Source organism: Triturus cristatus, chromosome 11 (assembly GCF_964204655.1).
Source record: "Triturus cristatus chromosome 11, aTriCri1.1, whole genome shotgun sequence".
NCBI classification, from domain to species: domain Eukaryota; kingdom Metazoa; phylum Chordata; class Amphibia; order Caudata; family Salamandridae; genus Triturus; species Triturus cristatus.
In genome coordinates, this window is record NC_140594.1 from 435,882,222 (window position 1) to 435,905,157 (window position 22,936).

General features: G+C 44.0%; 1 protein-coding gene across 1 annotated transcript in view; it reads right to left on the reverse strand.

Moving 5' to 3' along the window:
• The window catches only part of CDS2 (CDP-diacylglycerol synthase 2), a 335,907-nt gene that overhangs the window by 220,977 nt on the left and 91,994 nt on the right, over positions 1-22,936 (reverse strand). The window contains exon 2 of the mRNA XM_085636351.1: positions 15,825-15,973. Within this exon, the coding sequence (XP_085492477.1) occupies positions 15,825-15,973 (149 nt within the window). The remainder of the gene's footprint in view (positions 1-15,824; positions 15,974-22,936) is intronic.

Sequence of the window (22,936 nt, forward strand, 5' to 3'; positions counted from 1 at the left end):
TTATGCCACTGAAATGCGTCGACGCTTAGAAAACTGTGTTAGATCTGTGGAAAGACAGCAGCAATACAAACACTTTCAATCAATCAATCAATCAATCCAAACTTTATTCAGATAAAAACAGCATCCATAAAAGTACAGGATAAAATAGCATTCAAAAATTAATAAAAACACAGGAAATATTACACAGTTTAAAAAGAGACATAGATCAATTAATCGGGGTGCATAGAGTTACGTATACGCATCGCGGTTTTAAAAAATGATCCAACTCGCAAACATAGCTCATCATCAATTAAAGCTAGCACCATCTCGTAAGCCACCTTGTAATCAATAATATGTCGAGTTTTTAAATAAGGGATCAGAAATTTTTTAGTGGGGGCAGTATAATAACTGCAGAAGAACAAAAAGTGTAGCATTGACTGCTTTTGCATGTTATTACAGGGACACAATAATAAGTTGAAATCGGGGATATACCCAGTGGGAAATGACAATAGATATTTCATGGTGTCTGTCCTTAGCCTAAAGAATAAGCCCCTTTCCCAGCAACTGATTGGTTTCAAAAGATATCTAGGCATGGCAGGGGACATTTCTAACTTCATATAACTAGCAACTGAAGTTTTATTACATTCAATTGTTAGTCGTGCTTCTCTATATGAAGCATAAACAGACTTTTCCAATATTTTAATATTAATAGAGCTGTGTTGCAAGGGGTTTAGAAAGAGATGTTCCATATTTAGGCTACTTAGACTTTTCCGGACCCCTGCCAGCCACGGTATATCCATCCCTTTATCACATTTTAGACAATCTTGAATTATCTCCCTTGTCAAATGTGCAGCCGGGTTCTTCCAGATTCTTAGCCAAAATAAGGTTGGGCGAGCCTTAATAAAGTCCTCAACGTATGGTAGATGAAGTTCTCTATGGGCAGCAAACGTTGAGGAAAAGAAAGGCGCGCCCAAAATCTTACGACAGAATCTGTTCAATACAAACACTTTATTCTTTTGGGTTGTGCTGTTTATTATTCCAGGATTAACAGTGTCAAGACAAATACAATTTTCTCACTATATTCCTTTCCAGGAACCTTTGTAGTGTAATGAGTTTGTTTGATTTTTGATTGTGCTACCTATGTAATGGAGATGGATTTTAATATGTCTTGAAGAAATTATTTTATAGTAATTGTTCATTTGCACATGTTTTTAACATATTATATGATTTGGGAATAAAAATATATATTTTTGGAATAAGTGCTTTAGCATCCCGAGTGGAATTTTAACCTAATACTGTGTGAATGTCGCTTGTGGCAAATACGTCAGTAATTCAAATGTGCGATATCTCCAAAGGGAATTATTATTTTTAACCTTTCGGTCTTTGGTGCTCTGTCCCTTTGGTACGTTACAGCTCCTCTCCTTGTTTTCAAGGTTCCCTGGGAAGGTGGACATGGCACAACCGGCACCGATCTGGATCCAACTGTAGATAATTGGGGCTTGACTGGTGCCAGAGCTGGAGCCCTCAGTGTGGATCCAGTAGGGGCCCCTCTTGAACCCGAGGGGTCTGAAGGCACACCAGAGGGAACAGGCCGCTCAAATACAAGATGCATGGCCTCATAAAACTCATGAATTTGAGCGTGGTCGCTCTGACTCCCGGAAATGCGGGGAGGAGCGGAGTCAGCCCAGGCACTGGCTGAACCGCAGAGCCAGACCATGAGGGATGCTCCCTCGTATCATCGGCCTAGGGATGAGGTGAAGTCGAAGCATGCTGCAACTTCTTTTTCTTCTTGTGGGACTGAAACTTACCCGAACGGCTAGACGACTTTTAGTGGTATGACGACCTTGGACTCCGCAACCGCTTCCGGGACCTTCCTCATGACCGGGACCTCAAGCTTCATGTGTCAAGCCTCCAGGAGTTTGATGGATCACATCCTCAAGGCCTTCAGATGCATGGCACGCCAGTCAGGGAAGGCCTTCGGGTCATGGCCGCGCTCTAGGCACCATGGCAAACATGGTGCGGGTCCGTCACTGACATCTGTCGGTGACAGGCACTGCAGGTCATGAAGTCAGCCTTCTTCGATGACATACCTGCCACTCCAGGAGGTAAGACCTCAAAAAAAAACTTGGACGAAGCATCAAAAAAAGCTTAGTCAAAAAGTGACTGAGGGATAGCTCTTCCCAGAAAGAAAAGAACTGACCTCAGCGCGCCTGGATGGCACCTATATAGGCACTATTAACACCATTTCCATTGGGGGCAATGCCAAAGACGCTGCATGGAGCAGAACGACGCCACCTACCAGAGCACAGGAGCACTGCTCCCTTAACATTTCCAGATCCAGTCTGAACCCTGGGGATAATTCTAAGGTAAGGAATCTGGGGAAAGAAGTCTTCATCAGATTGTATATGTATTTATGCATGTATATGTTATTTCTATTTTGTGAGCCTAGCCGAAAGGCAGCAGCACTGTACATGGTGGAAGGCAAGTTTAAAGTCAGCGAGTAATAGGAGAGGTATCTGGGTTGTCGAAAATTAATGCACCAGGATGTAGGGTTCTTTAAAGAAGAGGATTCCTCAACTCTTTCTTAAATTAGAGCAGAGCTGAGGAGGAACTAATGGATACAGGAATGTTGTTGATTGATGGACAAGGCCTGTTGTCTTCATTTTTGTTTTTTTACATTTCTTAGTCTGCTGTCTGATAGTGCCCTGGCTGCAAGTGTGCTGAAAACCAGTAGAGAGGGTGAGCTTGTCTGCAAGATAGGTGGTGCTGGTTGTGATGGCTTTGTAAATGATGCTGCTGGTTCAGAAGATGGTGTGGGTTGGTAATGGGAGCCCGTTGAGTTCCATCGCGATGGGGGTGATGTGATCCTAATTCTTTAGGCCCTGGATGAGACCTGCTATATCATGTAAGATGCTCTTAAGGCGTGCTAGTGTGGAGTCTGAGAGGTAACCTGGTTTGGCATTACCACCATCCAGATGAGAAAGTACAAGACTATGAATAGCAGTTCTGAATCACTTTCTGAAAGAAGCTGTTTGACTTTCTTTTTGAAGAGAGCGCTGGTACCAGGCTATCTTGGATTTTTTGGCAATATGTTCCTTGAGGGAGAGGTTGTATTCAAAGTGAATCCAAGTGATTTGGCATTCGGTGAGATTTGGGGTTTGAAGTCGTCAACTTTCATGCCCAATGAGCCAGGTTTGCACTGTATCTTATTTGCTGCTCTTGACAAATAATAGGAATTCTCTCTTGATTGGTTTGAGGTTCAGGCAGGAACTAGACACCCAGGTCTGGCTGCTGTGCAAACAGTGTTTTAGGCTTTAAGTAGACTTTCATACAAAGTTCGGTATCATCAGCATACTGGTGAATCCTGTTGCTGTTAACAGTGAATAGAACACCAAGCCGCCATACAACGTGTGAAGATTACAGGAGGCAGTATGAAACCCTAGGGCACTCCACATGTAATAGTGATCTTTTGTGACCTGGGGGTGCCCATGGGAAGAAAATGGTGCAAGTTGGAAAGGCAGGATGAGAACCAGTAAAGGACATTGCTGGTGAATCCGATTTGTTACTTGAAGCTGTGTGTGTGAGGGTGGGATGATCAACTGTGTTGAAGGCAGCTGAGAGATCCAGCAATATCAAAGACAAATGTCTTCATCATCTGTGGTCTAGACAGCACAGTCTAAAGTGTGTAAGGGGGCAGTCTCCATGCTGCGGCATGATCTGAGGCCAGGCTGGTGGTCATGTAGGAGAGGGTTTGCATTAATGTGATCTTGGAGTTGAACATTGACTGCTTTTTCGATAATCTTGCTGATGAATGGTAGGCGAGTGAGGGATCGGTAGTTGGCATGGTGATCAGTGTCAAGTGTAGGTTTCTTTATGAGTGGGAGGACCTGGCCAGTCTGGAGAGCTTCTGGAAAGATGTCTTGAGTGAGGGAGGCAATAACAATGGTAAGTAGGGTAAGAGAGCATCCCGATAGAGCGCTTTGGTGAATAAACATGGTAAGGCATCTTATTCGTAAGAAGTGGCTTTGAGGGAGTTGGGTATGTCAGCCAGATGTGGGAGGGATAGGGCATTGAAGGCTGACCATTACAGGATTCTGTGGGAAGGGGTGGGTGTGAGAGATGAAGCAGGCTTGGCATCGCTGATATGCTGTCAGACTTTCTGTATTTTTTCATTAAAGAGGTTGATGGCATTGTACTTTTCTATGGGGCGAAGAACAGATGGGTCTGGTGCCATGCAGGACGGGAAGGACGACTTAGGCAGAGATGCTTGGAGACCTCAAAAGACCAAATTGGCACGAGACGCTCGCCCCACCCGACTCCTATGAGACAGACCCATGAATATTAAGTGTTAAAGGCATGATATATATACGCCTGTAAAATGATTTTGTTGTACAGCAATAACGAAGACGTGTGAATAAACTGTATTTACCGAACAACGCACAACAAATTGCCTGCCACATGGTGCATGGATGTTTACCAACTTCCATTTTTCAATGGGAGCTTGTGCTGCGGGAGGTTTTAGCCCGCCGCACAAGCTCCATTGGCAAATGGATGTTTCCGACCGCACTATGTTCATTCGCATCCAAATTAGGATGTCAGAACCACCAAGCTATGGTCGGGCGGTTCCTTACCCGCAACGGGCGTTCGCCTGACATCGTTATGAGGGCCATAGTGTATCATTGTGTTAGAAAGAGGCAGATTAGCAGCATCCTGAACTCTTGAATTATATGAGCATTACCAGTCTCATTAGACGTCTTATGAATATGCACTCTTCTGGCCTCTTCTGAAGCAGCATGTCCTTCAGCTGATATAAAAAGAAGACTCTTTAATCTAACTTGATGTATTATTATTGCAGGCCTTGTGCCGGTAATATCTATCCTTAAGGTAGATTGGGTCATTTATGGCACGGCGACCAAAGAGATCTGGTTCGTATATCCTGTCCTTATTGAATCTGGCTTCTTCGTCAGACCCTCAATACAGCTTTACTCAGGTTTATACTCTATGTGTCATACTGTTATAGTGCATAATGTACAGACTAGCAGTAGGTTCATGTTCTGTGTTAATGACGCAGGTCAATGATTCATACCTGGTTTGCTGTCCTTATTGAGTCTGGCTTTATACTAGACCCTTAGTACAGGACGTCAGACAATCTGTTATTGTTTAAATAGTTAGATAACCATTATTGTCCACCAATAGTCATAGCTAGACTATGAGATTAAAATCCCATTACTCACTTCACTCCATTCTATCGCTAGAACACTGGGCTATAATTCCACTACCCACTTCACTCTACGCTAGACTGTTAATATGCAGAATGCATGGTCTAACAGTACGCCTATGTATAGCAATGAGCCATATCACATTCTAATTGCAATCAGTTCTCAGTTTCTAGAATTTGCAGTTTATTATTCCTTTGCTACAGGCTGGCCTCGTGCGCCCAGGACACTTTTGTCTGGCTCCCATGGGAGGGGAGAGCTCTCTTCCCTTGTCACCATGCCAAGCATTTACCTTCAGGGTTGGGTGGGAGGGTTAGGGTTGAGGGTGGGTAGCGTTAGGGTTTTGGATTTTGTTTTTCTTATTGTATTCTCCTATTTTGCTGTATTCACCATGCTGTCCATAATTGTTTTCCTTACTCAAGTGCCTTGCCTCTTTCCTCTAGTGACGATTTTCACAATGATTTGCACAATGATAGCCTTGCACATACAAGTGTCATTAAATTGGGAAGTATGCGTTATATACATGAGGTACCTTCTTACCCAAATACCATGCTGGTTTACTCAAGTGCATTGTTCTACTGTGCTATCAGTGTATTTATACAGGGTATGAAGATGAATAGTAAGTACCATATATTTTCACCCAGGCACCATGTTCCGATGTGATAACCTTGTAAAAGAAGGGAACAACCCAAGATATGGCATACTTTATATTTTTCTCTCGAGTCAAATGTTTTACTATGACAATCTTGTATATATAGGTAGTTCCTCTTCGAGTGGGAAGCTCTTTACACATGACATGTACAGATGGCTATTCAATTCAACACAAATGTGGCCACCAACTTCACTACAAGCACAAGATGGGGCTACAACCTCCTCTCATCTTGTAAGTAAACAGTACAAAACTTACTCAGGAGTTAGAGTCACTTACAATGTATATAATGCACCCAGGATGTCGCAAACCCCTGCCAGTACTTCAACACATAGCAACCTCAAGATAGTCTTACTGAATGTCAAGGGCTTAAATCACCCTATTAAAAGGAGGAAGATCCTTGATTATCTTCATAAACAGAAGGGTGACGTTTTTCTACTGCAGGAAAGATCGACTCCAAGCAATGTAACTCACTTAGAAATAGATTTTATAGTGATGTTGCTTTCTCTGATACAATAGGAAAGAAGAACGACGTCCTGACTTTGGTAGCTAAAAATTCAAACATAGATCTGGCGACAAGCACATCTGACACTAAAGGGAGGTGGATTACAACAAAATTGATAAAGGACAATACAGAATTCTACATTACTAATATTTATGCCCCCAATAGAGATGAATCGGACTTCTGGGAAGATCTAAGCAAACAAATTGACACAATCCCAGATACGGCTATGCACATAGTAGCAGGCGACTTTAACCTGCCCATGGATCCGACCTTAGACAGGGACTCATACTGTCCTTTTCGTCCCAACAATTCGCACAAAGCCCTCATTAATCTTTGTACTCGCTACAACTTGATAGACACTTGGAGGCTACAAAACCCCACAGGGAGGGACTATACCTTCTACTGACCCCGACATAATTCCTATTCATGCATTGATCACCTACTTATTTCAGGCAACGCCATAGCCAGGATTGAGCAAACCTCGATTGAACCTAGGATGGTCTCAGACCACTCATGTATTACCCTGACCATTTCTGACCTGCACCCTTTTAATAAGCAATCTCTATGTAGACTCAATAAGGAAGTCTTAGAAAAAGAATCTCATAGACAAACCATTGAAAGCGCGATACAGAACTACCTCATAGTTAATAAAGTAGGAGACACGTCGGACCTCACAAGATGGGAGACATTGAAGAGCACTATTAGAGGTGAGATCATTAAAATTAGAACTGCCATTTATTTATTTGAAAGGTTTTATATAGCGCTGGCAAGACCCGGAGGTATCAGAGCGCTTTACAAGAGTATTAGACCATAGTTGGAGGTTACATCATTACAACGGTTACACAGTTTTAGAGCATAGCTACATAGTTACATGTTCGGTCGAGACAAACAATAAGGACATACACGTGAGGGAAAAATCATGTTAGGGGATAGAATCAGGGGAGGGGGTAGGAGCAGGGGAAGTAGAAAGAGAATGAAGGAGGGAAAGAGGAGGGGGAGTGAGCGAGACACAGCATGAAATAGGAGGGGGACGGGGGCACAAACCGGTAGACGAGTAAAAGCTGCGTTCAAAGTCCAGTAAACTGTGATCTCAGGGGAAGTGGTTTCAATCCCCCATCTCTGGCGAAAGGCTCCCTTTACGCAGTGGACTCTCTCAGAGGGGTCTCCGAGACTCCAAGGCCTACCTACTGGATCCTTCCCCAAAAAGGGGAGAGGGAGTGCTTTGGCAAGGGGCGCCATACCATACCTCAACTGTGAGTGGCTCCCTTGGCGCTGTGGACTCTCTGAGTAATCACTAAGACTCCAGAGTATACATATTGGATCTTTCCCCAACAAGGGGAGAAGGAGTGCTTAGTAAAAGGGCACAAGGGACAGGGGGCAAGGTGGCGTCGCAGGCAAGGGGAGAGATTTAGGGGAGAAGGGTTAGGAGCAGTGGGAGTAGACAAAGAATGAAAGAGGGAAAGCAGTGGGGGAGGGTGAGAGACAGCGTGAAAGAGGAGGGGGAGGGTGAAGGGGAGGGTGAAGGGGAAGGGTGAAGGGGAAGGGTGAAGGGGCCACAAACCGGTAGACGAGAAAAGGCCGTGTCCAAGGTCCAGTAGGCTGTGAACCCAGGGGAAGTGGTATCATTACCACATCTCCGCTGCGAGAGGCTCCCTTTACGCAGTTGACTCTCTCAGAGGGGTCTCTAAAACTCCAAGGCCTACCTACTGAATCCTTCCCCAACAAGGGGAGAGGGAGTGCTTTGGCTAGGGGTGCCATACCATACCTCAACTGTGCGTGACTCCCTAGACGCTGTGGACTCTCTCAGAGGGGTCACTGAGACTCCAGGGTATGCATATTGGATATTTCCCCAACAAGGGGAGAAGGAGTGCTTAGTCAAGGGCAACAAGGGACAGGGGGCTAGGAGGCGGGTCGGAACTGGTAGGTCAACAGAGGGGGAACAAACGGCAAAAGAAAAATCACATTAATTACAGAAAGATAACACATTCAATACCAGGGTAAATTAGAGATCAGAAAAAGACAGGATCCACAGAAGGCAGGGGTCAGGAAGAACAAAGGGATGGAGTCAGCAAGTTGAAGAGTCCAACAAGGAAGAGATATAGATAGCAGAAAAGGGAATGTGTATGTTGTAGAGTCACTCAGGGGAGAGAAACAAATGGGAAAGCTCAGAATCACAGAATAGTGATATTAAGTACAAAGAACAACTACATATACTAGTGGTTAGAGTTGAAACTATGTAAATAGTAAATTCACTCAGGATTCCATTTTCACAACGATTAGGCTAAAAACTATATTATATTACTTATCTACAGAGTGAACGGAGAAATAAGACATCCAAGGGGGTAGAGAGAGGGGGGGGGTGAAATAGGAGATATCAGAGCACTTTACATAAGGTTCCATAAAATAACAAAGTACATTAGAATCAAGATACATCAGTAGCTAAAAACATTTCAAGAGAAGGGAAGACGATAAAAATGGAAAGTAAAAGGGTAATGGCGAAGGGTAGGGGGTAAGGGCGAGATAGGCCAGAGAGGCGTAGGAATGTCTGCCCAAAGATCAGCTGGGTAGGTGACGGCAGAGGGGGGAAGTCCAAAGACCATCTCCTCTATAGCTATCAGGTAGCTCCACCGGGCATCGGCCAGAAAGCAGGGTCTCGGTGGGAAGATATTAAAAGAGCAGGAGAACGGGAAGAGTGGATCGTAGAGGGGAAAGGGTAGCGTCAAAAGGTAGGGAGAGAACGACGGTGACACGAATGAAAGTCTGCCCAAAGTCTGGCTGGGTAGGTGAGGGCAGAGGTGAAAGTCCATAGCCCATCTCCTCTATAGCTATCGTGTAGCTCCATCGGGCATCGGCCAAAAGGATAGGTCTCAACGGTCAGGGGAAAGATCACAGGTTCAATGGTTAGGTGAGTAGACCGGCTGGGGGTTAGGATTGAGTTCTGTTCAGAGTCCCATTTTAGTCCCCAGGTAGTAGCACAGCGTGGAAGGGACCGCTGTGGCCGCCATCTTAGGGTCAGGTAAGGGATTGAGTCCTTGGTGAAGTATTCAGCCGGCCCCCATTTTGATCTTTCACCGAGAGTGGGGGGGGGGGGGGGGGAGCTTCTTGTGCAATGGTGTAGCTCAAGGACAGGGCCAGTGCTCGATTGCCTCCCCGAGAGTGGAGTATTTCCGAATTAGACCTGCCCAGGGGAGAGACAGCCGCCATATTAGGATCAGGCGGGGCGCCTCCGTGATCCCTCCAGGTTGCTTAAAAAGAGAATCCAGGACTATCCTTGAGATCAGAGTTGTTGCTACTGTCTCAGTCTCATTAGCAGCCTCAGCATTGTAGATGCTAAGGGGGCCCAATAGTGAGGGTTATTGCTTAAGGTCCCTGGCGAGTGTCTTCCATAGGTGCCATTTTGGGGACAGGAACGTTACCGAAGGGCTCTTCGGATAATACAAATTACGTTGCCCTAATAGACCTAGAGGACAGTGTCGGGAGCCCCCCCCAACCTCACCGGGCACTTCAAACGAGGCTCTCAGCACTCTCGGCGATATCACCAATGACCCTGCTCACCGTCTTACAACTCACGGTGAGCGTCAGCAGAGGCAGGCGGGATCCTCCTGGGATCGATGTTATCTTCACCCCGGATAGGGCGCGCCTCATCCGTACCGGCCAGCTTCTCCATCCACCTCAGCCGTGTCACTCCTGGGTGTTTGCTGCTCTCACTGGGAGCGAGGGTGCAGATCGTTTACTGCTCTGCTGACTCGGTGCAGAGGAGCCCGGCAGTACCGATTTTGTCATCTGCACTGAAAATCTCAGCGATGATCGATCGGAGAAAGGTAAGTTTAAACCCCAGGGGAACCACTTGCATTCCGGTAGCGGGATCAATTGCTTTAAGAGGAAAAGCAATGCGGCGGAGTGCAGCTCTGGACGATTAACAGAGGGTTGACTACGGAGCAGCAGCTCCGAGCGGCCATTTTCACTCTCACTGCCCTAATAAAGGGATGAATAGAGACTCCAATAACAATCCTAATAAATTAGAAAAAGAGATTGCTATACTAGAACAAAAACATATTATGTCCAGAGACACCTTAATCTTGAACGAAATAATGAATAAGAAATATGAGTATAATAAAATAGTCAGTGACAGAGCAGGAATATGGATAAACAATTAAAAAAGCTTTAAGCTTTGTGAATCCAACAAAGCAGGAATGAGCTTAGCATCATACTTAAAGTTCAAACTACAGAAGAACATGATTAAGAACCTCATAGATCAAAATGGCTTGGCTCACTCTGACCCCGACAAAATTGCAGAAGTTTTTAAGAATTTCTATTCCACTCTATATAGTAAGAATCGAGATCTGGATACAACAAAAACACAGGAATATCGAAATAAATGCACACTACCCGTCCTCTCAGAAGAAGAAAAATCTGAAATTAACAGCCCAATTTCTGTTTCAGAAATCGAAAGCTCGATAAAAGCCCTCAAAGTTGGGAAAGCCCCGGGCCCTGATGGGTTTAACGCCAAATTTTACAAGTGCTTCTCCGCGACACTGACTCTCCCACTCTTAAACCTGTTCAAGGAATTTAGTAACTCTGCCAAGATTAATGGAACACCAGCAGAAGCCATCTTAGCAGTAATTCCCAAGGATGGTAAAGACCCAACACTCCCTAAAAACTACAGGCCGATATATCTAATTAACTTAGACTGCAAAATGTATGCAATGATCCTCGCTAAGCGTATTCAAAAGTTTTTACCAAAATTTATTCACCCTTCACAGGTTGGTTTTTTATAAAACAGACTATCCAGCGACAATACTCATATCGTATCTCATGTCTTTGAGAAAGCCAATTTTACCGACTCGCCAACAGTCGCTATCACTTTAGACGCCAAAAAGACTTTCGAGAAAGTTGATTGGGCATACTTAGACGCGAGTCCCTTGCTCACTTTGCCACTGGATTCAAGCAAACCTGGCTGAAGACGGCTGAAATGCCAGAAACCGGTCCTAGGAAGCTTGTTTCCGGTCCAGGGAAGGCATGGCTTGGCAGTTTTTGGGCTGGACTGTTCCCATGAGGCACAGGGTCAGACTGATTTGCATATGGCCATGTCTGAACTGGGGTGGCAGAGTGGGCTAAAGAACGGTGATGGATCAAGCCCAGATCTGTTGACTGGGTGTGAGTGTTTGATTGGTTCTGATGCTCCGTCCATCACCACCCCCTTTTGTACCACTGGGCATACTTAGAAGCAACACTTGAAAATGTAATCTGGGTGAGAAATTTAAGCGTATGATAATGGCACTATACTTTAACCCATCGGCTACAGTGAGAGCGGGAGGTTGCCTCTCATCTTCTTTTAAATTAGAACAGGGAACTAGGCAAGGCTGCCCCCTTTCACCCTCTCTATTCCTCCTTGCAATTGAACCTTTCCTATACTATCTTAGGAACAATCAACAGATCACAGGGATACGTTTCGACAATTGCACGGTCAAAATAACAGCTTATGCCGACGACGTGGTAGTTGTCTCCGTACATGTGGAAGCAGCTATTCCTGCACTTATGTCTTCAATCGATGACTTTGCTGCAATATCCGGATAGGAGTTGAATAAAGACAAGACGGAGGTGAAAATCCTGAATAACCTTGGGGGAAGGAAATTATTGGTAACTCGGGCCTATTGTGGCAACCTAAATGCATTAACTACCTAGGCCTAGACTTCCCAAGAGATCTGATCACCACCCTTCAGACCAATGAAAATGCTGTCCTTAAGAAAATCTCCTCGCTGTTAGATGGCTGGTCGCCTACATTTTTGGTGGGGAAGAGCTGAAACATAAAAAATGATGATTACTCCTCTTGTCAATTATCTAGCCAGCATGCTACCGATGAAGTTTTCAAACGACTTCTTGAACAGGATCTATAAGCTTTTTAACATGTTCCTTTGGCAAAGTAAGAAACCCAGAATATCTATGAAAAAACTCCAATTACCCAAAGAGAAAGGTGGTCTGGGCCTTTCGAACTTTAGGAACTATGAAACTGCGTATCTTTGTAAACAGGGGTCTAACTGGCTAATCCCTCAGGCTGAATACAAACCGGCCTAGATGGACATAGGAAGATCAATCATCCATGACATGCCTTTACCTGCTCTCCTCACCATGGATATATCCTCCTTACCCCACTCGAAATATATCTTGCTTAATACTAAAAGAGCCCTACTGCAACTGGAACACTTCTCCTCATTAAAAATTAACAAATCCAACTTGACCTCTCTCTGGAATAATCCGAACCTGAAGGTTGACGGAAGTATGCTCCACTGGGAGCATTGGTCTAAAAATGGGATAAATCTAGTCAAAGACCTTTTTACAGGAACCCTACCCCTGCCCTTTTCCGGGCTTCAGACTCGTCACGGACTAAATACGATAGATTTTTATAAATTCCTAAAACTAAAGTCTCTCCTCACGATGCGCTCCATTAAACCTTCCGATCCGTCGATACTCTCAAAGATGCTACAGATTCTAAAGTCGGGACACACTGTCTCTAAAATATATAAGCTCCTATCCCCCAAACCTCGCAAATCTGACATGAAGTGTGAGGAAAAATGGGAATCCGAAGCCAACTCCAGCAATATCAAATTTGATTGGGAGAAGATACATATCACCCCCTTCTCGAATAAAATCTCTCCAATATTATCGCAAACCCAGCTGATGCTAATAAATAGGACATACTGGACAAATTAAAATATTTTTAAACTCAAACTCAGTGAAAGCCCCACATGCTGGAACTGCAAATCTCACGTTGGTAACCTTACCCACATGCTCTTTCATTGCCCTATTCTACAAACATATTGGGATAAGATTTACGAGTGTATAGGCAATACATTCAACATAACCCCTCCAAGGGAATTCTCCTATGTCCTGCTAGGTGCTCTGGACCCTAACGTCACTGATGTGAATGATCGATACTTGTTAGATCTTATGCTTACTTTAGCCTGTAAAATTGTTCTGAACAAGTGGAAAAACTCCAAAGAAGATTCATTTAGGATGAGGCAGGAGTGGTTATCCTTCCTTGGAGGAGGAGACAACGGCACACTCCACGCCTCTCCCTGGCATAAATCACACTGGAAACTATGGAAGGCCCTGGACGCTCATTCTTTCTCATATGACCCTCCGTGAGGTGAGACGACTCAATTCCTCACAAGGTTTTACTTGTAGAAGGCTACATTCACGATGACACACCTGTACTGTATTGTATTGCCCCCTAAACGCAACCATCTAATCTGGATTGGACTGTAATGTACTATTCAACTATGAAATCTGTACTTGCTGGATATACCTTGACTGTATAGTAGTCTGATTACTATCCAGGTGATGACTATGTCTGGAGATCCTCTACAGCTTCACTGTGTTTAATGTGGCAAGGCACTTGAGTAACTTGTTGTTTTCTTGTTCTCTATTTTTTGTTTGCTTCTTTCGACTTACTTTGTATTTCATATGATTTGTCAGCAATCTAACTTTCGCAATCTAATTTTCGCAATATAAATTTCGCATTATTACTGTGTTATTATTATTTGTTCTTTTCTTGAAAATGTAATAAAAATGAATTGAAAAAAATAAAAATAAAATAAAGAGGCATGCGGTGACATCAAAACTAAATAACCTTTTCGGCAACCAAGAATTAGACAGCACCAGTGGAAGGATATTTAGTAAAAACTATGGGCCCATGGCTCTTTTGACTGCCTTAAAATATCCTGTGTAACGGAATGCGGGGATTCCGATCATAGGCATGCTCAAGCTTACCTCTTGCTAGAAATGCAGTTTGTAATTCAATGGCCAACTGTGATGAAGGAAGCGAATGTGGCAAGCGCTGAAAGCTATATACATAATTTAAACGGAGGAAGCACCTCAGTGTTTTGGACATGTTCCAGTGATGATGCTGGTGGTTTTGTAACGGTAAATACCCATGCTGCTCCGAGCTGGTAACTCGGGTGGAGAAGACTATGGAGGAGGAGATGGCTGTGTAGCAGGTCTGTGAGTTGACCAAACAGCATGATAATATCAGTGTCTTTAAATCATTTAATTTATTATTTGTTTACTCATGCGCTATGGAAATGTGACGTTTGAAAAATTGTAATAAAATGGGCAGTAAACGTCAGCCGGTTGTCGAGAAAAATGTAGTCACAGCAGGATGTTGTAACTATTGTCATGGAGGTTTCTACGTGCGTCTGAGTTTGTTTTCTAGCTTATGTAATGTGAGATGGGCGTGCTCAAAGGGTAGTTTTACAACAAATGTTCAGATAAATATTTGTAAATCAGCAACAGTAATGAGTATGGAACGGATATATCTGTTTATCTATTTCTACTTTAGGAACGACAACTACAGCGTTGTATAGCAATAGTGAAACCTGAACTATCAAGTTATTTTATCTCCATAGGACGACCTGCACCCAGAAATGTATTAATAACACACCGAAACCCTATTAAAAGCACAGGTTTTTAAAGCTGCTCTGCTTCCCGACAAAACACTGAATCATTGTTATCTTACTTCATCGACACCACATCTTCCTGTGCTATATTTGGCTATTACATAACAAAGACTTAGTTTTGGTGGGTTTTTGGAGGGTATCTCTGCAGAGGAAGGCACGTGTGTTTATTCCCGTGAGCAGTTTCGCTTTTTTTCTTTTTGACTTTGTGTGATCTAGACAAAAACGTGTTGCTTCTTTACAACATGGCTTCCAAAATGCCACACTAAACACACGGCCCTTTAACCAGTGTGCTGCTCCATGTTTTTTGGGGTCTGAGGATATGTGCGGTGCACCAGCTCCTGCCTCGAGACATCACACAACAAGTGAGCTTATAGATCAGTGGCTAATAAACCATCCGAATAAAGTTGCCACAGAAGCTTGTTGTGTATTGCTGTATCGAAAGGCAGTGCATGAATGGTTCCAGAAAACATCTTTGGTAAAGCACCCATGCTGTGTCAACCCCATCTTGTGTCCACCTCAAAAAGTGGGCTGTGGAAAGGACTGGACACAAATATTCTCTGAAAACGTATAGATTTGTTTTACGGTGCCAGGTCTTCGATGCAGTACACAAGTGACAATGTATTACATTTCACAAATTAGTTAATGCTAAAGCTACCGATTACAGGACTAGGTTGGCCTATTTTGAATATTACACAAACATTATGCATGCATCCTTAGGCAGTCACTAGAAGGCAATCACAGGGAAACACAACGGGAGACGAGAGATTAGCTGTTCACCACTGACACACCGCACCCTTCTCGATTGCCCCATGCCCACACCCAGTCATTGAGGGGGCGTTTTTTCAACCAACAGTACCAAACATGCTGACACCCGTTGACATGCTGGCACTTTTCACACTACTATATGGGCATGCAACCCCCAACTAGGGTGTATAAAACCCCAAGTATGGCTCAAAGGAACCCTAACCACAGCCATGGAGACCTACCTTCTAGTGCAAACGCCCTACCCACAATTTTACCTTGAAGATAACTTTGAGAGAGCCCTGTTCAGGACTTCCGGGGTGTCGTCTGCGCCCTGCGCGGGTGGAGTCCCAGCAGCCAGCAGTTTGCTCTCACTTTCGGACGGTGTCTCGCCATCCGCCGCCGCCCTGGCTTCCGTTCCAGGCCCCTACGTGATCAAGACAGAGATAGGTTTGTATGTATGCATTCATTTTTAATTAATTAGCTGGTCAGGCGATACAGGCTGCTGGCACAAACATAAACAGTGTCTAATTAGGCCCAGTATTTCTCAGGGGATGCACACGGAGTCCAATTCTAGCAGTTAAACCGACAGTTCTCTGGGAGCTGAAAGCCCAGGGGCTGTTTTCATTATTAAGTAGCATTTATTTTTTCCCCGAGTGCAACAAACACTCCTCCAACGGAAGTGAAGCGGTGTGTGAAGCGACGAGAAGCCCTGGTGGCAGTTAGACGATTTGAGTCCAGAACAGCTCCTCACTTCAGCAGTGGACCAGAAAAGTAAAGCAGTTGTAATAACAGGGTGCCGAAGGCAACGGGACGCTTACCTTCCTGTCCAGAGCGGCCTACCCTCAGCAGTACCCCATCATTTGGGCAGGGGCACAGCTGGAAGTCTTTGGGCGCCGCTGTCATTGGCTGGAGCAGTCTATGCACGGACATGGATTGGGAAAGGCAAGTTGAGTGGTGAAGCAGCTCAAAAGCAGATCACCGCACATTTCGAAGCGGGCGACCTACACCCTCGCAACGCACCACCTCCTCCCCCTCCACACCCCGCAAAAAAAAGTTATTCTGCAATCCACTCAGCAGCGCACATATGTGTGTCAGAGGAATCGGTCCACCAAATATGTCCCTGCGTAGTCTGGCACGGGCAGGACTGAGAAATGTGGTGAGCGCGTGATAGGGCATCAGCCACGGCCAGCACGTAACTGGGGTGTAGCTAACAGCACGTAATGGAGGATGCAACTAACAGCAGGCCGCCAAGCAAAGTGATGTAATAAAGGACGCTTGCATGTCGGGATATAAGACCAGGCTTGTGTTTGTGGTATCCTAGGCAACTACAATGACCAAAGAGGCAAGGGTCACATAGTCCTGTTTCTAAGGCAATGGTGTGATGCAAGTTTAGCGCGGAATTGTAATTACATCACGGCCCTCTCCGAGTCTCCATTAAACCTACACGTTTTAGCTTGACATCTCTTTCTAATGGTGACTATTTACATGTTTTACACTTACACAATAATGTACTCATAAGCTATTTTATTTGCACTGCATGTCTTAGTAAGTAAGTAAGTAAGTAAGTAAATAATCTTTATTCGGTTATAATCATTAATAACCATAAAAGTAGATACACATAGATTGAACTTACAAATACAACAAAGACATTTTCCAATATACAATCTATATCAGATACGTAGCAGTATAGTAATACACCAATCTATACACCTCCAAATTAAATTCATCCAAGATTTGCTCTATGTTTAAAAATACACTTTAAGAAGGTGCTAACAGTTTTTGAAATTAAAGCATTGTTCAAAAATTGCAAATGAAGTATAGCGGGGCGACATCTATTGAAACCGAGGGCTCTCAGCAGGGGTATTAACCATAATTTGCGATGTGCAGTGTAGTACTTACAGAAAAAAACTGTGTGCAGTGTTGATTGTTGTGATATTTCATCACAAGGGCACAGCATTAACGAGTCATCCCAATTATTTCTTCTGGGAAAGGCTACCAGCCTATGGAAAGAGTTCAATCTAAAACGTACTAGAAGGAAACGCTCAAATTGTGGCTCAACGTAAGTCAAGTATGGTTCCATATCCAGGGTAGTCATCACTGCCAAGGAATGTTGGACAGATGGTTTATTTATCTCCCTGCTCAACCGGAGTTCTTCCATGTGAGACAAAGCCTTTATTTTGAGATCTTTCTTTGAGATCTCGGCAATTGATTCGGAGTTTAGATAATATTTGTCTAAACCCAGATCTATAAGGAGGTTTTTTACGTATAGCAACCATTCTATTTTTTTCACATGTTCCAGAGACATACAATCTGTCACTATCTCTTTCGTAAGTGAATTTTTTGTTGTTGTCCAAATACGTCGCCACAACATAAGGGGTTGGATTTTTGCCAGATCCTTGATATGGGGCATTCCAAGCTCAGCGTGGCAGGCATAAGTAGAGACACGGTTGGATACCATCTGGAGAAATCTCATAAACTTATTTTCTGCTATCTGTAATGAGGTTGTGTTTTTGTGCCCCCACAACCCCGCTCCATAAAGTGCAGTGGATTGACATTTTGCTTTATAAATACAAAGGAGCTCTACTGGTGGTCTCTTTTCCAGCTTTTGAGAAAATTTTATGAGAGCGATTATTGCTCGCAATAATTGATGTTTGCGAGCATCAATAGCCGCTTTCCAATTAAGTTTATCGTCTATCATTATCCCAAGATATGAGTATTGGGAAGTCTGTTCTAACCTCTCTTTATCAAGGGATATGGTCCTTCCCCCTTTCTGTCCCTTGCCTGCCCTCATTACATACGTTTTTTTAATGTTTATTTTTAGATCCAACCTGCCCATAAACCTAGCGTATCTTCCCAGTGCTTCTTGTAATTCCCGCGGGGTGCGTGCCAAAATCACTGCGTCGTCCGCATAAAGGAGTGCGGGGACTAGACGATTTTTCACTCGAGGGAGGTCCTGGCAACCCCTCAACATCTCTACCTCGAGACCATTAGTGTAGAGGGAGAACAAGAAGGGGGCCAGGACACAACCCTGTCTAACGCCCCGCTCCACCTTGAATGATTCTGATAATTCACCCCGTGTTCCAAAACGAACCCTAGAGGAAGCATCAGAATATAACGCACGAAGAAGGTTTACAAGGATTGGGTCGACACCTATATCCGTAAGGACTGCCCAGAGTTTTGAATGGGAAACGCAGTCGAAGGCTGCAGATAGGTCAACATAGACCATATAGAGCCTTCCTTGCTTTGCCGATACGTATTTTCCCATTATTAGGGCTAGGTTCAGAGCCTGTTCCGTGGTTCCAAAACCCTCTCTGAAACCATATTGAATATCGGATAGTATTTTTTGATCATCAGCCCATTCCTGTAAACGTTGGAGAAGGACTCTCCCCAATACTTTTTCAAGCGAGTCCAGTAGTGAAATTGGGCGATAGCAGGTCACCTCCTCCCTGTTTCCCTTCTTAAAAATAGGGACCATGATCGAATGGGTCCAGGTTTCCATTAGTCCACACTTCATAGCAGCATCAAACACCCTCTTTAAAATTGGGGCCCACAGGTCTAAATTAAATTTAAAAAAAATCGACTGGCACGCCGTCAGGGCCCGGAGCTTTTCCGCATTTACTCATTTTAACAGCATTTGTGACTTCGGTAATTCCAAAATTTATAGGTATGGGGAATAAGTTACCTTGTGGATTCTGATTAATCTCCTCTGGTAATTCAACTCCTGGTAATTTACCGAAGACTTTGGAAAAATGATTAACCCATGCTGGGCCTTCTATTGTTACTTCTATTGTTGGCTGGTCATTTACATCTACCAAAAAGGGTGTCTTGACCACCTTCCAGAACTCCGCGCTATTTTTATTCCTGGCGGTCTCATATAGTTGATCCCAGAGTGCTTTTTTTAATTCCTGTTTTCTTATTTTACAGGCTAATCTATAGGACCTTCTTAGGGAGCGAATCTCCTCTTTGTCTCTAACGGAATTCGTCAGGGATTTTTTTAAAGCTTTATGAGCCAAGGTGCAGTCTCGATTAAACCATCCTTTTTTCCCACCCTTACTCCCTTTCTTCTTGTATTTTAAACAGTCATTTACTTTCTCCAAGATTTTACTAAAGTTTTTCAGAACTTCCTCCTCGCCTGTATCCTCCTCTAGACACTTCATTACAGCGGGGAGTACCGCAAGTACCACCTTCTTTGTCAAATCTGCTGGCTCTATCTTGCCCCAACCTATGGCATAGCCATTGATTTTTGTTAGGGTTAAATTATTCTGCGCAAGTGCAGTCATCAGCAGATGAGGGGTTAAATTTCCCAGATCCAAAACTAGATTAAAAACCAGGGCAACATGATCGCTTAACGTATTAACGATTAGTCTGAATTTCTGCGCCTTACCCGCAAGGGCGGCTGAGACCAGTATATAATCAATCGTTGACTCCCATCCCCTGCCCACGTATGTTGGCTGTAGTTGTCCGGTACTAGTATCAGTTTTATTTAATATCACTAATCCTAATTCTGACAGAAGCTCATTTAGGAAATCACCTACCCTAGAATGACTGAAATGGGTGGTATAGATTTCTGTTTCCTCCGCTATGCCGCAGATCTTACTATTTTCCACGGCACAAGGATGATGGTTAAAATCGCCTCCCCAAACAATACTTGGGGCCTCTAGTCCTTGCATTTTCTTTTGGAGAGAGAAAAGCTTGTTCCGAAGGACCCCAAAGATGTTTACTCTCTCAGTATCGGGGAGATTGTCATAGGTATTGACCAGGAAGATAGTCTTTTTCTTTGGAAACGATAATCTCAGGATCTGATAGTTAGGCTGTAAGCTAAGTTCCTTGACTTCTAATCCTGGTATAGTGTTTTTAATATATATCGTTAGACCACCCTTAGCCCTGCCATGTAAGCCTGCAACTGCTGGAGAGAAGTATGTTTTATATCCTGTCATATGCATTTCTTTAGTGATCCATGTCTCCTGCAGGGCTATCACATGATAGTCCTACAGAAAGTCCATTGCACTTCCATCCAATATTTGTGTGCGTAAGCCCGCTATGTTCCAGGACATGATTTGGAGTGTTATAGCGTCCTTTCTACGATCGCAAACTTTATTAGCACTGACTATTTCTTCTACAGATGAGGTCTCCCGGACTCCCAAGGGACAATTTCCCGAATCTAAAGATCCGCTACAGGAGCTATTCCCATGAACAGTAATATCTGCTCCTCCAATGAGAGGCAAATTAGGCAATTGTGGGTAATTACTATTTTCAATTTCTTGCTTTTCTATGTCTAAGCTCGAGTTAGCTACCTCTTTAGGCGTGTTAGGTTCTGCAGAAATGGATTTTTGAAGCGGGGCCTCAACTTCAATGAGTCAGTCTACACTTTCCAGATCAAAAAGTGGAAGGAAGTGATTAAAAGTGGGCACGCTATAGTCCTGATGAGGATAGGAATTCACATTGTGGGGTGGTGCAATGGGCCTTTGATGATAATAGTGGGCATTATTCTGTGGTCCCCTACAGAAAGGGGGATTGGATATGTATTTGCAAGGGTGTGGAAGGGAAGGTTGATAATTGAGTTCCTTCCAGCCTAAAAGATGGTCTTTTACAGGAAACGGTTTTAATTGGGAAATCAATTCTCGTGGATAGGAATAGTTAACATAGTGGGTAAGAATACCGTCCCCCCCCTCTAGCTTCGTACCAGTCACCAATATATCTGACTGCTCTGTGATCCCTAAAATTTATAATTATGACATCCCCCTTCCTGTCTTTTGGTCTTGATCCCACCCAAGACGTGCGTCTTACCATTAAAATTTCTCCATTTATATGCGCTGGGAGGGGTCTGTTTTGTTTCAACCAATAGATAGTTTTGTTTCTTAGGGCATAGTAGTCCTCCCTTGTTCCTTCTGGGAGTTGTGGTACTCCCGTCATAATGATAGTATATGGTGCTGATTCTGGGGGTAAATCCACTCTTCTACTCGGGAGAGTGGAGAGGGGCTGATTAGGATCCTCACCATTTCCATTCTCCTGTCTATTTTTCACAGAGATATTATTAGTAACCATAGGGGTATTTTTCCCTACTACTTTTTCAACGTTTCCAATCTCATCAATTTTAGTGTTATCGACCATCTTTGTTTGTCTTCCTAATTCTTTAACACAGGAGTTAATAGCGCCTTTGCCTGTAATTTCTTTGGATGACTTTACCAGGGATTTTTTACCCAACACAATGTGACTATTCGTTACGGTGCCACTGGTTGTTGGTTGTTCTAAGAGCCGGGTGGGAGGAGCACCTGAGTCAAGCGGGATGCTTTTTCTCTGAGCCCTAGCTAATTCGGTTAAGACTACATTATTCTCTTGCAGCTGTTTACCCAGATCATCAAGGTGCAGAGTCATTAGTCTAGTCCTCTCTAAAAGAGGAAGTAGTAGGGACTTTACCATAATCTCCATTTTGTTAAGTAATTCACCCACAAAATCCTGACCAGATGCAAACCCTGTGGTAGTAGTAATTACGGGTGGACTAGTTATTTCCATAGACTCTAAGGATGTCAATTTTTTAGGTTGTGATTTTGCTTTCTCCTTTTTTGTCCTAGATGATATAATGGGGGAACCTCGCCTCTTTCTTATGTTAGACCTAGGGTCAGAAGGCCCTATACTCAATGGGGACGATATGTCCAAGTTCGGCGAGTCTGATAGGCCAGAAATGGTTGAACTCGATATATGAACAGGGTTAGGGACCGCAGGAGAACAGTTAGTTTCAATATTCATTTCTTCCCGTTCAAACATGGAGTAAGAACCAGGAACACTTGTCTCCTTCGCTGCCACCCCAGGGGAAAGTACATTCCCAATTCTACCCAGAGAAGATCGTTTACCCGTTAGCAAATCTAATGAGAGACGCTTCTCTGTGTCCGCAATCTCCTTTTCCAAAACTGTAGTTACGCGCTTAAAAAATTGATCAATAGTGCCGGTTACCCGCCCTTTAGAGGTATTAACCAATAGGGTGCGAGATTTCCCAGAACCTGAGGACATTTTTGCAGACCGTGGTAGAAGGAAACCCTAGATGAAATATCGACAATAGCCGTATAATATGGTTATAACGACAAATAAGAAATACACAATTGGCAGGTATAAAAAATAGTTAGGGGGGTGGCCCGTCCCGTCCTCAATCGTCCTCGGACGGCCACAGACGGCCCGCCCTTTGCCCGGGCTTAGCCCCGGTCTGCGCCCCGCTCGCGTCCCGCGTACGCGGAAGTCAGTGTTAGATATATAGCCTGAGGGGGAGGGGCCGGGAAGAGGCGCCAGGTGCGCTGCGGAATTGCGTTGCAGGGCAGCCTGGGCCTCGCAGTCCCGGGACGGATATCTCAGTTCCAAGGTATATAGCGCTAAGGGAACTCTTCTTCCAGTTTTT